The sequence below is a fragment of the Leucopleurus acutus genome, assembly GCF_964270905.1.
Source record: "Leucopleurus acutus genome assembly, chromosome: 2".
Classification (NCBI taxonomy): domain Eukaryota; kingdom Metazoa; phylum Chordata; class Mammalia; order Artiodactyla; family Delphinidae; genus Leucopleurus; species Leucopleurus acutus.
In genome coordinates this window covers 70,036,982-70,054,508 of record NC_139143.1, presented here as the reverse complement: position 1 = coordinate 70,054,508, position 17,527 = coordinate 70,036,982, and the positions used below count along the sequence as shown (strand labels likewise).

Genomic DNA, 17,527 nt, shown 5'->3' with positions numbered 1-17,527 from the left:
AGGCCCTCCCTAATCTGGCTCCACCATATTCTTCCACTGTCTTGCAGTCAGACAGACAAGCTAGACACTGTCAAATACACACACTGTGTTCTTTTAGCTCTGGGCTTTCACCATGCTGGCCTGTGTGTCTCTGCTTTCCTAATCCTTCTCATTCCTCTAAGCCCATCTCTAATCTCCCCTCTTCCCTGAAGACTTTGTAACCATCCCAGCGCTTTCTCCTTTGAACTGCCAGTACCATATGCTTTAGCATCTAACTGTCCCACTGAAAGTCCATTTTCTTTCCCTGGCTGGGCCACACTGCTTGTTAGACAAACCTTGTCCTACACATCTGAGTGTTCCTCACAGTACCTGGTAGAGTCCTGAGCACTAGGTAGGGAAGAGATAACTATTTATTAATTGAATGATCAACATGCAAGGGGTACACCTTGCCTCTTTTTCTTATAATTTTAGTTATTGAGGAGCCTGGGAAGAAAGCAAGGGGCAGCTACGTCCTGCAGCCCTTGGAAAGCCTGGCACGCATTCCAGGAGATATCTGACAAAGCTGGCAGGCTCCCGTTTCCAGAATGGAGATAATCATTGTCCAAAGAAGCGTCACTGAACAGATGGTTCTCAGCAGCAAGGAACCAGAGTGGAAGCCAGACAGGAGCACGGGGCAGGGCAGTCGGGAACTAGATTTACCACTGTGGCTTCCTCCAGTGGAGTCACTTGGTGCCAGGGGAGGTGGATGCGGCTTGTCCATCAGCACGCCAGATGCGGGGGCTCCTCCCAAGGGGACAGAGGGGATGGAGTAAGGGCCGGGGACACCGGAGACAGAGGGAGGGTACCCGGCCTTTGCTGCTTTCCCTGCTTCATACACTGTGGAGGGAGATGAAGAGCAAGAGAGATTACATCATCCCACCCTCCACAACCCTCACACCAAAAATTCCTGAGGGTGTGCTTAAGGGAGCTCCTGGATGTATGCGCGTGCGTGTGCGCGCGCGCGCGTGCGTGCGTGCGTGTGTGTGTGTGTGTTCTACTAGTCCTGAATTGATTCATCAGAACCCCTCTCCCCCACTCTCTTGGACTCCTCCAGCGATGACATAAGGAATTACAGTGTTTAGTAGTACCTGGCAACTGAGTAATTAAGCAGTGCTGGGAGCTGTCACAGCAGCCTCCCCTGTGACAGCAGCAGCCCACTCTTAACCATGTTGCTGTAGGCTGCCTCAGCCCCTCTGGAGGAGGCCTAGCACTGGGTTGCCCAGAGCTGCTTCCAGGAGGCTCCCAACCTCTTCTAGAGAGGCAAAGCCAGCTATGTGCTGACACATGGCCCCGCTCTGTGAGCTCAAAAGCAGAGCAAACAATCTGACTCCTCGCGTGGAAACTGCTGTGTTCCTAAGGATATGAAAGATATACATTGTGCCTCTCTCCTTCAAGATGTTTATGGCAGGGTGCCAAACTTACTGCCTATATGGGCTTGGCCAGGGAGGTAAAATTGTGAATCCCCAAAGGAGCACTAGTTCCTCTGTGGACCATTTTGTCATAGGAGTAAATACAACTCATCTGTGTCTGGATGGGACCCAAAGGCTGTGGTTTGCACACGCTGTTGGTAGAAAGGAGGAGTTCTCTGCACGCACGAGGCATGATCAGAGAAGGTTTTCTCTAGTTTGGATGCCCGAGGAGAGGGCAAAAGCCTTACCCCGCAACCTCACCATCCTGAACCTGCCCTTCCTTTCAGCAATAGTGTCAGTGAGGATTCCAAATGCAGGGGTGATAGGTGTAAATCAGAAGCATGGAGAGGTGCCTGTAGGTGAGAAGGCAAACAAGAATGGTCATCTCAGGAAGCTGGGGGCTCCCAGCAGAGGAGAGTCTGGAACGATCGCTTTTGGGGTGGAAGGAGAGGCGGTGGAGAAGGCGCTCAGGGCACATAGCTGTCTGATGGCGAGGTGACGTTTCTTTTGATCACTCTACATCTCCACACTCATCACTCTACTCACAGGCCTGCGGGCAGCAGCAGGAATCTGGGCAACATGGGCAGCGGATGTAGCAACAGCAGCTGTGAGGACAGCACTGGCACCAGCAGATCCCCACCAGGACGAAGAAGAGGAAGACTCCCAGGGTCACCAGGCCAACAAACACCCACTCTGGAAGGACGCACAGAGAAACCCACACTCGAGGCGGCCCCCCGCCGGGACAGGCCCCCTCTCACCAGTGCCTCCCTGTGAGATGAGTGAGTGGGAGGGACCTGGGGGAAGACAGTATCTCATAACAGGGCACGGAGCCCGCAGACTAAGGAGGAACTCTGAGAGTGAGAAGTGCAGACCCTCCCAGGGCTGGGGCGTGGACAGCAAGGAAGGTTACCGGGGTCATACTGAGCACACATAATGACCAGTACAAAGTGATGCGGGAGGTTCAGGGCCCCTTCCTGGAAAAAGGGCTTACCTTACCAACTGTAGTGTAAGAACACCTATGGGACAAGAGCAGAGATTCCTGGCTAGGTAGAGGGGAGCTTTGCTTCCTGAGCTATTAAATGGTGGGTTCCGTGAATTCGTATGTTTTGTAGCCAAGTTAATCTTGTCCCTAAAAGTGTTAAGTCCTGAGAAAAAGTTCTCTATGTCTAGATGGTCTAAATCAGAACATATTTAGGTGGTCCATGTCCCTTGTGTATTCATCTGTTTTCCCTACTGAATGCCTCTTAACATCTTTCCTGTACTCAGCATCAGTGCTGAGATCAAAACCCTTTGCTAAAGAAAACTAGAGGCATAGGCTCTGAAGAGAAGATCCTGTCCCTGTTCCCCAAGAACGGTTTGATCACACTCCAGCTGACCGCGCTACACAGCCAGCATGACCACGGACTAAAGTGGCTCAGGACTGGGATGACTGGGAAGGCTCTCACGTGTATATCTGACCATGTTTGTTAACGTCTGCTATTTTCACGGCTCTGCCAGAGGCTGAACGTGAATTTAATTCATTTGCCCATCCAAGAGATTAAGAGAAAGGAAACCAATCCATCTGGCTTAGTTAAAAATGACTGTGGCCCTGGAGTGACCTGATGTCATGCTTTTGGGACTTGGCTATAGGATCCAATGTCCCACTGCGGGGTGGGGGGTGCCTGGGAAGGACTGGAATGAGCCATGATTTCCTTTCAAAGCAAAAGATTAAAGCAATTCATTTTGATTGAAAACCATCTACCAAAAATCCCTTTGCAATCAACTTCAAGTACACATTGTTTTGTTTGAATTTTAGTTATTAAATATTCCTTCAGTGAAATGGAACATTCAGTTGGAGCTTGCGAATATGCTATTTTGGTTATATAAAGGGTTTTGTGATAATGATAAAGTTATTTGACCTTTGTCTAGAACATAACTTCCTCAGGGAGGAAACAAACAACTTACGTTTCCTGAATGGTCCTCCTCACTCACCCATCAGAAATACATTCAAAATAACCAGGTCACCCTCTATTCAGGAAGTGAGAAGGCCTTGTACCCAGCTAGAATGTTCTGGAGAACATTCTTGCTGAGGACAGTAGATAGATGAGGGCTTTGGCCTGTGCCTTAGCACTAACATAATAACACAATGCGGCCTGAGATAGATATGGGCCCTGAGGATTAGCTGAGATGTGTGGTATGGTGGCTACAACTTGGGTCAGGCAGTCAAGGATAAAAGACTGGCAGGTTACCTTGGAGAAACAAAGAATGTTATCCATGAAAGGATTCTTGGAGTCAAAAGGGAGAGAAATTCGGGAGACCAGGACCAGATATGAAAAATACAGTAACTTTTCCTTGGGACTGTGGGATATAACATCTAGTATGAACCAGTGCAGTGTAACAGTGTTTTTTTTGTGATGAGCAAATGCGTACAAATTGATGGAACTCTGGATAAGGCGGATCACAAAGAAATATCTATCTGCGTCCTTGGGATCGACATCGGTGAAAAGAATGTCTGTATTTGGGTTGGCCAGCTCATGGGAAAGGATCAGGAGAATTCACGGAAGAATAATTAGTGAAGCTCAACTGTGAAGACTCTGCATGCTTCTTAAAACCTGAATCAAGTCAAAGCCAATCGCCAGGATTATCTTGTTTCTCTCTTTTGCTCTCAGTTATTAAGCAGCTCTTAACCCTTTGGCAGAAACTCTCCAAAGCAAGGCTGAATCATATCCTTTCCTATTCCCTGCCTTTGGTTATGTCCTCTCCCATAGTTCATTCTTGTTTCTCTCTGATCCTCCTTCCACGATGGGCTATAGTGCAGCATCAAACTGATGTTGGCTTGTCTAGCTGGTATGTCCAACAGAAGCTACATAAAAAGACAGAGGTGTACATTCGGTGCAGGTGTCCTTGAGATAGGGTCCATGGACCCCAGGGACTTAGGGGGCCAAGAAGCCCCTGAAGTTGTATACAAAGCAATGTAGATCTCTAAATGTGTACTTTTCAAGGGAGGAGGGGTGCATAGCTTTCATAAGGTTTGAAAAAATGTTTTGATAAAGTTATAAAAGGCAATTCAGAGTAACATGGTTGTACACTCATGAATGGGTAAACATAAAACTTAGGGAATAAGGAATGCAGATTAATAACCACTCCGTTAAGGATACTTATAGCTATCTGGGTGCAGCTGAGAAACTGAGATTGCGAAAAGGCCTGCATACCTGACACTGAAGGACTGGGTCCCCATCTCAGCCTATTTTTAATTACCATTATTCTTTTAGGGCCTAGTAACAGGAGAAATACAATTTGGAGGCTCTTCCCATGGGCTTAATTTCATCCTGGAGAATACCACAGACATATATAGACAAATGTACAAATAAATTAAAGGAGCAATTAGTAACTAATGCAGAAGCAAGACAGATGGAGGGATAGCAAATTAAGCAAATACAGAGTTAAATGACTGAATACCTGGCATAATCTCCACAGCAAAACTGGGCAAGAGATCAGCAAGCAGCCCTGTCCTGCCTAAAAGAAGTGGAAGGAAAAGAAGAAGTAAAGAGGTTACTCCAAAGGAAAAACACAGCCTGAAGCCTAGCTCCAGTTAGCACCATCCCTACATGGGGCCATTGATCCATGCTGTCTGTGTTCTGAGATGCACGTCACCAAGGCTGGGCTCAGTCAAGAGAATGAGCTTCTCCATCAATCTTTGGCAGCCATCTAAGAACTCTGCACCTAAACCAGGCAGAAGCAGAAACAGAAATTTCCCTCCAACTATTATAGAAGGAGGAAATCTCTGCTTCGAATATGAAAAAACCTGCTTGAGCAGACTGACATATACCATCTCCATTCATTTATACATCCTACTCCACGTATATTATTGGAAAGTCAAACCCGTCTGTATCCAAACGTTCAACCTACATTTTCGTACATCCATACACAGTCCCATGTCCATATAAAAACAAAAGTACATATTTGGTTTTAACTCAGAATTATCCCCCTACATGATTCTATTTATAGCCTAAAGATATTTCAATGATTAAAGTTTTCAAAGGCAAGGAAATGATAAAGCTAGATCAGTTATACACTCTTCGACACTCCTTCTGGCTTCAGAAATACTCTGTACATATGTATATGGTATGGCTTTTCCATACGGCACCCACAGCTGGCATGGTATGGACCCAAGTGCCTTCTGCGTGATATGGCACAGAAGCTTAAGGGCTGGTGTCAGAACAGGTGCCCCTCGGGGCTCTGAGAAGCAAAGAGCTGTGCAGGAAACAACACACTGGAAGAGGTTGGGGAGGAGGTTAGTCCTTTTAAAAACTAGCCTGGTTTATATAGAAAGAAGTGCTGAATGCTTCCACCATGTTCTCATATCCACGTAAATAAAAAGGCTGTAATGGGACTTCTGCCCTGTACCAGGTTCTCTCTATCACAGTGCAGCCTTGCTAAGAAACAAGTTGCACTAGGAAACAACTAGCAAACTCGCTTCCTTTGAGGCTTGTGATGGCAAAAGGTCACTATGGTTCCTAAGCCTGCAACTGAATCTTACTTCACTTATGGGCATGACATATGCTTCTAGCACAGCTCTGTCCAGTAGAAATATAATGTGAGCGACCAGTAATTTTAGCTTTTCTAGTAATCACATTAAAATAGTTTTTTTTTTAAAAAAAGATGAAATTACCTTCATAATATTTTTACTTGTACCAATGTAGCCAAAATATTAATACTTCAAAGGCTCTGTAGCCACACACCACTATTAGAAAACACACCTCTAGGGGTCTGGTCTCTCTGGTTCATTAGAAAACTTTTCCTGTTGAAGTTTGTTGAGGTGCATTAGAGAAAAAGTTACCCATGTGTGTGGTTTATATTTTGAGTCTAAAGGTCATAGTTGGTCACTGATCCTCTCCTCTATCAAATCACCCCATAGAAAAGCAGCTCTGACAAAAGTCAAAGAAAAAGAAGTTCTTCCGAGGCGCTAGGAGAGGATGCTGCAGCAGGGGCAAGGTGTTAGGGAGTCAGGTAAAAGGGCTCTTTGCTCACTTTATTTCTCTTGGCTCTCCTCAACTATACAAGGCCAGTGTGGTAAAATGTGTCCTAGTCATGTCTCCTGCATGGGTCATGGTCCCACATTTGAAAAGTTAATCAGTACCAGAGTACATTCCAAGGAAAAGAAAGCATGGAGTGGGCCACTAGGTTAACTCTGTTTTATTTTTTATTTAGTTATTTTTTTGGCCACGCCATGCAGCATGTGGGATCTTAGTTTCCCAACCAGGGATCAAACCCGTGCCCCCTGCAGTAGAAGCTCGTAGTCTTAACCACTGGACCGCCAGGGAAGTCCTGAAGTTAGCTCTGTTTTAGGTTTTGGCAAGAAGGGTTTCCTTCTTTCTGTCTTCCATCTTGTGCAGCTGACACGGTAAGAGTGGTTTGGTGCTTGCAAGGTCTCTTGGAAAGTCAAGTGGGAGCCAAGTAGGTCATTGGAAAAGGGCATCTTGAAGGAGAGATGGGCTAGCCTTTGGCCTAAGCCAACATGAAAGGCTAGGAGGCTCCCCAAGGCTCACACGTGGGCTAGTCCATTTTCCTAGGATAGGCGACCAGACAGGGATTTGGGGCCAAAGTCCAAGCAAGTGATTAAGAGCATGCGTTGGTCTCACATGGAATGTTCTCTGTACAAATATCTCTTGGAAGTTCAACAAGGCAATAGACAGGTGGTCAAGGATTTGGGATCTTGGACATCTCTTAAAGGCATAATTAGTATTAATTACAGCCAACAGCCAATGATCAAGAAGTCAATATTTTTTAAAAAAAGTCAATATACTGTGCTTTTAGCAAAGGAGTTATCAGACGCTTACTTAATGGTGTTTTTTTTTAATATGGACAGATTAGTACTTCTAAATATATCTTACTGTATATAGTAAAATGAGAAGCTTTTATTGTGTTTACTCTCTAGTTCTCAAGCCTACCACTGTTTTAAACATCCCTGTATGTGCTGTAGCCCAAATCATTAATTCATAACAGAAATGTTATTGATGATATAAGCTATCGATTTGCATATAATTTCTCACAGGAAATTAGCTATGTGATAATAATTAACTATAAAAAAATCCATACATTCAAGGAGGATATGGTACTCACACATATTATATAGAGCATATTCTATTGGAGTAAGCAGTAGACTGGCTGGGAGTCAGGGTACTGAAAGCAGCTTTGACATCAGTTTACTTGGTGACCACTACGGACAGATTACTTCCTCTTTCTAGGACTCAATTTTCTCATGAGTCAAATGAAGCGGTTGAATGAAGAGATCCATAAATAGGGAGACCATACATCTTGGTTTGTCTGGGACAGTCCTGGTTTATGCCTGTTGTCCTGGTGTAATTATTAATAGCACCCCTTTTAATTCCAAAGGGTTCTAATTTAGACAATTATTTAGATGGTCACCCTATCCATAACATTTTCAGTTCTCAAATCTGATACTCAGTGATCAGAGTTGCAAACTCAATTCCATATATTTATACGGACCAGTAGATAATGCAAACAAGTGCAGCTGGTCAAATGTAATACAACTGGGAGCAGCTGGGCGTGTGGCAAATGGCATATTGTGTCTGTAGGGGTGCTTCTACGCACCTCTAGCCAATTGTTGCCTCACAGAAAAGTGTCTTCAGGGTTGCAAATCTTCCTATTTTTCAAGATTAGCCAGGCCCCAGATTTTTATGTGAAATATCCTGATTTTCAAATGTTGGCAACCGATTGACAGATTTTAAAAAATCACTGGACAAGCCATACAAAATATGTTTTGGGACTGTATAGAACCCAGAGGTCATGTGCTTGCAACCACTGCGGGGTATATGTACACAGATATAATTATGATGGATAAAACACAAAAGCTGGGATTTCCCCACCTGCTGTTTAGAACGACACCATGATGGTGTTCTGACACTACTGCACACAGAATGTTAGTGAATATAAGCTCTAGGCACCTATGTTCAAATCAAAATCTGAAAGCAACAGTATGACACACCAACTTGTTAGCCCTTATTTCTGGGGCACTGGAATGGGCATCATGGAAGAACAACGAAGGGGCTTTCACTTTTTTAGATTTTTTTTACACGTGTAATTGAAAGTTAAAATAAGAAACATGGACAGGAGATTCACAAAGCTTGTCACTCCAACAGAAAGGCATACATCAAGCTTCTCATTCTCCCTGAAGCAACGGCCAATAGCTGACACTTCAGAAGATGGGGAAGCCTTCCCATAATGCACCCGTGTAGTGTTAGCCCCAGGGTGGTGTGGGTGACAGGCTATGGCAGTAAAGTGGGTAAAATTAAATGTCTTCAGAGTTTGGGGATAGCAGATTATACCACTATGTTATGTCAACAGTAGAGAGGGAGAGAGAGAGCAAAGCTCTCTGGCTTTTATACCATGACCTATATTTTCCTGGAGCTAAAGGCATTTTAAAAAGTGAATTTATGCTGGAATCCTGTATTTCTAAAAGTCATTTTGCTTCCAGCTTCTTGCTTAACAATTCCTAAAAAATGCTGTTGCCACTTAGAAATGCTCTAACTTTTCTTCCTATTCTACTCTATTCTGTCACATCCAATGAAGGTCTGATGTTAGACAGTCCAAACAATTGCAGTAAATACATTCCAGATTTCAGCAGCACTTTACCAACACTTGTGAATCACTGTCATTCTTCCAGGATTCAGTTAGAGTGGCAATTACAAGTCACTTTAATGTCTAAGAAAAGGATGGAAAACAGACCCAGCAAATAGAAAGCCAAATTTACTCTTTTCAAACCCCAGCTCAAACTATGAGTAGAAAGTACAGTTTTCACGTAAGCACTTCAAAGAGTTTTCCCCAAACCTTGCAGAATCCATTACTTTTAAGAAATTTCCACATGAATAGACCAAATGAGTCAGGCATACTACTAGTTTGTACACGCACACATGCAAGTGTCAGTATCATTCCATACGGTCACAAACATCATAGCCCAAAACATTCATGTATTTTGGGTTGAATGACGAGGGCAGAAACAATCACTTTGATAAAACAACTTACAGATTTTACCTATATAATTCCCTGTTTCAGCTGTTTTCTGCCACTGACACCTTGAAGTTATCCCCAACTGAACTCTCGGTACGTATTCCTGAGAACAAGTTCACTTCTGGAATGTCTCCAATTCATTCATTCAACAAAGAAATGTATATTGTGCCCGGTGGACACACAGAGAAGAACAAGACTTGATCCCTATGCTTGAAAGCCTCAGGCTCGCCCACGCAGCTTGTCCAGCAGTGTGAGGCTAAGAATTCGGCTTTACTTCTCTTGCTTCTGGGTCACATGACTTACCAAGGTCAAAGGACTTTCTTCCTGCCAAATCCCGTTTTCATTAGCTTTTTTTTTTTTTTTTTTTTTGCATTTTTGACATCAGGTTCCCCCAGTCATGAGGCCTTCCCTCAGAGGCACAGTCCTTGCCTGGTTTCCCACTCCTCTCCTACCCATGGCATTATCTTCACATATTTCACGACAAGCCATGTCCCGGTGACATTTCCCCAAGGTTCTGATACCCTTTTCTTGGCCGGTCAGGCCCTCAGTGCAGGATGTACTTACCTTCTTTACTAAGATAACCAGCTAATGAACTTCTCAATCTTCTGCTTCATTCAAATTCTTACCACACAGTCTACAAGACTCTGAAATATGTTCCGACAGAGCCGTGTAAGAATACTGCCGTGAGAGGCTGCATCCTCCTCCATGGTCCCGGTTTCATGAGAGCATTTGTCTCTCAGCTGCCGTGATTCCTTTATATGTGCCTCCACTAGCAGGATGGAAACCCCGCTGCCTCCCCAACAGCATGGCATGAGGAGACACCTCACCCGTCAGGACCTTGAACTTTTCCCAGTAGTAAACCCCATTGTTTTCTATGCTGGGCTTCTGATTTACTGCTCATGTTAGTGCCTTTTATCCAGCTCAAATGGACTCTTAACGAGCATATGAAGGAACCATTCATTCATTCAGCACTATTCTATGTAATGGAGAACGTTTAGCACCCCTGGACTCAGGGCTCAATGCCAGGAGCATCCTCTACTCACCGGAATATCCCCAAATGCCATCTTGCCATCTCAGGGGATTGAAGCACTGCCTCATTCCACCCCCACAAGCTGAAAGCCACGAGGCTAGGGTATTTTCAAGGCGGCCATTACACAGAGATACAATATGTGCCCCAGATTGGTTTTTGTCTCTAGTCTTAAAACTTAAATCCAAGCTCTGATCATTAGTCCAAGTTCTAGATGTAGGACAAACTTGTTTTCAGATCCTAGATCGGCTACTCAATTATTTGATGACAAAAGACACATTATTTAATCCATTGGACCTTATGAAAAGAAGGGAAAACAATACTTCCTTTGTCCTTGTGATGTCAACACTGCTGACAGCACAGTTATCTCCATTCATTTCTTTGAAACGTACTAACTTGGAGTCCTTTTCAGTTTTGCCGATATATCATACAAATGAACCTTCTGTTCGGGATGATCTAGAATGTTTTTCTTCCCCAGCTTCTTGAGGTTCCCTTCTTTTCCCTTCTGCTTAATGGACATCTGGGCTTCATCCCACTTCCAGGCTTTCCTAAGATGCCCTGGATCCATTTTCAGGGATGTTCTGTATCCACCCGTGACCTCTCAGATCCTAACCCTCTAAAAGGTTTCTCTCCTAAATCTTTGAGGAGAGCGGATGTTTTTCTCTGGCCCTTTTAAGTGTAAAGTTGTTTCTATGGCTGTTTGGAATCCCCCCAAATTGGAAATTTCCCAAGGGCACACACATCCCTGTTTTTATTCTATATGCCTACGGCAACCATGCATTCAATAAATAAAGATTATGATTATCCATCACAAATGTGGATATAGCCTCCCTTTCTTTTATATGTAAACTATGTATTTAAGCATTTCATGTGTGTATTTTTTTTCTTTGTCCCTTTCGTTTTAGCTCACTTTAAATTATAGTGAATAATTCTCACAGTGAATTCTCTCCACAAAATGAGTCGTATCAGACCATCTACAATTAACTGTTCATAAATGCTTCAGGCTTTTCGGCAGTGATTATGAGCTTGGCCTAAGGCACTGACTTCTATTCACACAGAATTCTAAAATCAGGTTGTATTGCCAGAAAGGATCTCGGAGGTCATCTAATCCATAACCCACTCCGTGTTTTCAGGAACCTGAAGCTCAGAGAGCATAAGAATCTTACCCAAAGTCACACAGCTGACTAATAAACCAGGAGTAGAACCTGGGTCTACTCACCCCCATCCCTATCTTTTTTCCCCAGTATCTCACTCCCCCTCAAGCTTTGCTTATTCTTAATTTAGAAATGTTAGACATGTGCAGCATTTCTAATCTCCTAGTATCTGCAGTGAGCAACACGGAAATTTGTGTTTGTGGCATTACTGCTCTACTTACATAATTAAAGTATAATGTCTGGATATAGGAGTGTTGGAGATGGCTAACAATTTCAGCACCTTTTAAAGCTGTGACCAGAAAATGATTACTGAATACATCATAACACAGTATGAGCTAATTAAAAGGCATTCACCATGCTGCTATAAACTAATAAACAATAATAAAAATGATTGCAAAGCACTCTGCCTTTGCAAAGTGCTATAGTGATCCAACCCCCTAGCCCTCAAGAGTGAGTAGATGCAAAGTGTTATTAGTAATATAACGTGCTCAACTTGGCCTGAGATGAAATGACTAAGACAGTTAGATTTGATTCCAAAATGATATGGAGCAGGGTGGGATTTAATGGAGGGAGGAAATTGAGTTTCTTGGTGCCCAGTGTGATTTCCTGAGCTCCCTGTGCTCCAACCATCAGACCTGCACAGACACTTCAGATGCAAAGATATCAAGAACGGCTAGTTTCCTTAACCCAAAAAGCCCAGGTGGTCCACGGCAGACACGGAGGGGCACACAGCTTGGTAGGTCTCGGGTTGTCAGAGTTCCTGCCCTTTCCTCCGTGGCCAGCCCCCTCTCGGTGTGAGGGGCGTGAGCATGGAGCATTTCCCAGAGCAAATTCTGAGGCACTGCACCGTGTGAACTCAAACCTGCACACTTGAATAGCGGCAGCTGGCTTTGGAGAAAAATGCCATGGCTGTCTCCTGACCGGCTCTCAAGGGCTGCCATTCTTTCTTTCCAGGGCTGAGCCGATTTTCGGCGACACCCGCTCTCCCGCGGGCCTCCAGGGCCTCCCCTCGGCGGGGCCCGTCCCCTCCCTCCCGCGCACCGGCTTCGCATTTTTGCCGCCTCCCGGCTCTGTCGACTACAATGCGGCCGGCGGGCTGACCCAGCTGCTCCAGCTCCCGCCTGGGTAACCACGGCAACCGCGGGCTTCAGGAATGCTCACTAATTGAAGGCCGAGTTTCCTCCCACAGTGATGAGCAACAAGTGAAGCAAAAATAGTGAGGCGGGATAAAGGCTTCGAGGGAGCGGGGGAGGGAGGGGAGAGCAGTCGCAAAGCGGGACTGGGTGGCTGGGGGTGAGGGGAGGGCAAACGGCGCCTTCAGCACCTCGTTTGTTCTCTTCACAACCCAGGGCAGTGAAGAACCTTAAAGGACACCGTTTACCCGGCAGAAATCTCAGCACACGTTTTTCAGTGAACAACTGTTACTGCAAACCACCACCTCTTTGCTGGGCCCCTTTGCTTCTAGTAAATGAATGGAGATGTGCACATCCCTAGGTCCCCATAATTAGAATGCCAGCTAACACCCAGGGTGCAGCAGGTGAAGGTGAGCTGAAACTAATTTGATCCCAGCTCCTCTGGATCTTCTGTTCTCTTCAATCAAAAGGAGAACTTTCCAGGTGATCATCTCTAAAGATGGGGTGACCATCATACCAGTATGCCTGTTGTCTTGACATAAATTAGTAAAAGTCTCCCCTTTTCACTCTCCAGAGTATTCTAATTTGGACAATAAATGATAAGGTCACACTATCAAAAGTCTTTCCAGGCCCATCTAGATCCTAATCCAAGTCTTAGGTGCTCCCCAAACCCTTCCAGACTTCATCAAATGGCCTCTGTGACCTAATCCTTGTATTTAGGTTAGGTAGTAAACACCCTGTAATTAACTGAGAAACGGGGGCTTCCAACAGCTACCAAAACATAGCAACCAAAAGCCGGCATGCTGGGACAGAACACCCTGAAACCCACTAGCGGGAAGATTCCCACAGGGCCGATTAGGGTCACCACTCGCAAGGCACTGCACAGATGTCACTGAGAAAACATGAATCTATTAGTAATAGGATTGCCAATTAACAGATGGCTCATTAAAGCCTCTGCCCATGGAACGGGCTAAAAGAAAATCAGCTCTCTAGGAGGAGTCCCGGAACACAGAATTCCCTGAAGAGGGTTCCCTCAAATTAGGGATGACATTCTGGCAATGAGATGTGGGGTATAGGAAACGGTAGGAGAAGGGAACTGACATTTACTGAGTTCATATTCTGTGTTATTTAATCCTCATACTAGGTCTTCCATGTGACTTTCATTTTCCCTCCCCCATTTTTACAGATGAGGAAACCAAGACTCGTCAACATTGACTTACTGAAGGTTATATTGATGCACTGAGTCCACAGATATCTGACCCCAAAGCCCGTGCTCTTCACAGTGGATCTTATCCAGTAACCAGATTGACCTTTGGTCATGATCAGGGTTTTGCAACCTTGGCACTATTCACATTTGGGGCCAGATAATCCTTTGTTGGGGGTAGGAGGGCCACCCTGTGCGTTGTAGGATATTCAACAGCCTCCTTGGTCTCTATCCACTAGATGCCATGCTACCCCACAAGACGGGACAACCACAATGTTTCCAGACATTGCCAAGTATCGTCTGGGTGGGGGTCCAAAGAGGCCCCTCTTGAGAATCAGTAGCCCAGATATTTAATATCAAATATAGTTTTAATCTTTTCTTGTATTGTTCTCTCATTGCTTCAGAAATATAATGCTTATCTTTACCAAAAGACAGTAATTTTCATAGGGACAAAACAGTGCCATTTTAAAATTTTGTATCCTCACTGTGCTAGGGACATAGTATGCAAAAGAGACTGGTTAAAAGTTAAATCATAATTCAAATGCAAATCACGCTTGAAGCAAAACTGACTCTATCGCACGGTGCCTATCAAAGAGCAAGGTTGCGATTATGCCGTGGAGAGGTCTGAAGGCCAGAAGAGGCTTCCTGCAAAGGGTAAAAGGCGTGATCCCTAGTCTTTGGAACAACCCCAAACCCCACTCCACTGCTCAGACGGTAGAAAGTTCATTTTTGGCAGCCATTAACCAGAATCAGATGCTAGTTGATGCCTGGTTGACTTTTCTGCCTCCGCCTTCTCCTCCACCCCTTCAACAGTTTTCTGGTTCTTCTCAAAACCAAAACCCACAGAGGCATCTAGGTAAGCTCAGGGCAGAGTAGGCCAGCTGGGAGAAAAGCCAGCGGGGCTGGGGCCTAAAAAGCTCCCTCCCATTATAAGTTTTGTGTCCCCACTTTCATGGGAGGCAGTGCAGTTATCTCAGGTCTTCAGGAAATCCGAAGATAGATAGGGTAGGTCCATCCTGCTAGAGGAATCAACTCCCCTTGACGTCTTTCATGTGAAGCCAAGACATCTGAAGTATAATCAAGTCTGCAAAGGAAAATGTGGGCACAGCCCAAATGGAAAGATATTCCAAAGGAGTAACCCCCAGATTTATGGCTAGAGTGTGACTCGGTAATTAATTCCTTCTCTCCCTTTTGCCAGGAGTCAACTTCTCTTTCTTCTCCTCCAATTCTTTCCCCCTCTTCCTCTGTTTGTAAATCTTTGAGAGAAACAGCAGCAGCCACTCTCAGAGATCAAAGTTTGAGCTGGCAACAAAGACCTCCGAGGAGGAGGCTGTTGCCATGGGAACTCTCTGAGCTGAAGCCCTTTTAATCGGCAAATCTCCTGGTTAGCAGCACAGGCTAGGGCTGGTAAAGAGGAAGAGAAGGGGAGTCTTGGCAACAAGTAGCCTTTCTAAACAGCCAGAACTCCACCTGGGGGTGGAGGTAGGACAGGATTCAAATTGAGGCAGCACTGACACGGGGGTGAGTGCCTGAGTATTTCTGCACAGCCATAGAAACAGACTTCCATCAAAAATCCCTAAAGCCCGTGACAAATTCCGAGATGTCCCCTCCCAAGAATTCCCTGATTTCTTATTATGTTCTTAATGGCTTTTTAATACTAATGGGCAGAAAGGTTGATTTTAGACCGGAATAACACTTTCAGGCGCAGTATTGTGAATAATGTGATTTTTTAAAAAAAAAATTAATGCATGCCTGTTTCTCCACCTCTTGTCTGGGTAATATATGTTTACTTCTGGATAAGTCACAGGAGGAAATGGAAGGAAAAATAGAAGCACGACAGGAAAACAAAGGTAATTCTCTGGCATTACCTTCACATTCTGTGGCATTATTCTTCACAGGGAATAATCAATCCCAACTTAGCGCCTACTCACAAGGACCTGCTGGGAACAAGCCTATTTCTGGCCTCCTGAAATAGCATGGCATTTGGCCTAAAAAGAAGCAGAAATTGATGAATTCCACAAAATATTAACACTGTGTGTTTTTGCCTGCCTGGCATTCTTTTCTTCTTCATTTGGAAACAAATGTCCAACTTCTCTTTAGGAAGCTGGTCCTTTACGCTTTTGCCTTCAATTCATACGGTTCATTTGGGGCTGGTGGTACCCTACATGCCACCCCGCAACAACAGGACGTTTGCTGACACTGTGGAGAGAGGCAGTTTATCCTCCTGAGAGCAAAGGTGTTAAAGACCTGCTAGGGGCCAGGTTTGCAGACAGCCTGCCCAAGAATGCAGCTAACACAGAGGAGATAGAGATTCTTTAAAACATAATCTGAACACTGGGACTTAGCCATGCTTGAAGCTAGGAATACCCTTGGACTTATTGGTTACCTGAGCCAAAAAGGTCCCCTAAGCCAGTTTGAGAAGCTATCCCTTGCAATTAGAAGAGTTCTGAAGAACACAATAGTTAGCTCTGATGGTGAGAGTTTGAAGAGAGATTTTCTTCTTTTTCCGTTTTGTTTGAAATTTTTATAATAAACGTACCATTTTTTCTAAAAGAGAAACAATATTAAAACAGGACAGCAGTATTTGGGGCATCACCCTATACAGAGAATTAGTTCTGCAATCTGTGGATCTTTTAGATAAAGGCAAAATTATAGAAGGAATGCTAAAGCCATCTTGCTTATCCTAATATTTTGGACAAGAGAACCTGTTCCATGTTGAAAGCTCATCAGAGAGGGAGTCTCTATAATCTCCTTCAACCAACCATAATTTCCAAAAATTGTGATTTACCATTAGGGAAGTCTTTCTTAGCTTTAATTCTGAACACCCTCGGCTCACGTCCGGTTATTCTTTTCTCGGTCCACAGGCACAAGTGTTCATCCAGCCATATTTCCACTGGGGCCCTTCCCCTCCTTTATCTCCTTGGCCCTTAAAAAACAAGCTACCACATGACACATCAGAAAGAAGGGGTCAGGCCCTTATATTGTGCACAGAAAGAAGTAAGAACAAGGCGAGCTGCTTTTAGATTTTAAAACAACAACTTCCCTACTTGAGCCTTCCTGAATGGTGAAGTCCTTTTCCTGCCAGCTGGAGCTGACCAAGGGAACTTTATTCCTATCCAAACAGTGGCATGGTTCCAGGTTATAAACAGACTGTTCCCGCCACTGATCCTAGACCAATGTCTAATCTCAGGGTGGCAGATTTCTGGGCACTTCCACCCTCTGTGACTGTCTTCTGGTATGGCCCTACGATCCCAGACATCTGTCTAAATATTTCTAAGGTACCTGTCACTGTCATCTCAAAGCACCCTAAACATGTGCATTTCTACCTTCTGAATCATCAAAAAGAGACTAAAGAGTGTTCAGTATAGTGTTTGCATTTAGTGTTGAATCAGCAGTTATCCTCCCATTTCTCTGAATCACATCTTTGCATATTTCTGAAACCTCTGAAAGAAGCATCTGAAGCGATCTGTAGATGGCTCAGATGTATGGGGAAAAGAAGGTGGGTCATGCTCAGTGGGGAGGTACACAATCTGGACAAAAACAGCTACGTCTTGGAAGTGAGGGCCCAGGTT

General features: G+C 44.6%; 1 protein-coding gene across 3 annotated transcripts in view; it reads right to left on the bottom strand.

Moving 5' to 3' along the window:
* The window catches only part of ILDR2 (immunoglobulin like domain containing receptor 2), a 58,609-nt gene that overhangs the window by 18,503 nt on the left and 22,579 nt on the right, over positions 1-17,527 (bottom strand). Inside the window, exons 4-6 of one of the 3 annotated variants that reach the window (XM_082832714.1) lie at positions 4,866-4,922; positions 1,974-2,120; positions 679-855 (exon numbers count right to left, since the gene is read on the bottom strand). The exons of 1 other annotated variant lie outside the window; for it this stretch is intronic. In XM_082832714.1, the coding sequence (XP_082688840.1) occupies positions 679-855; positions 1,974-2,120; positions 4,866-4,922 (381 nt within the window). The remainder of the gene's footprint in view (positions 1-678; positions 856-1,973; positions 2,121-4,865; positions 4,923-17,527) is intronic. One more of the 3 variants, XM_082832715.1, reaches the window with a different exon arrangement.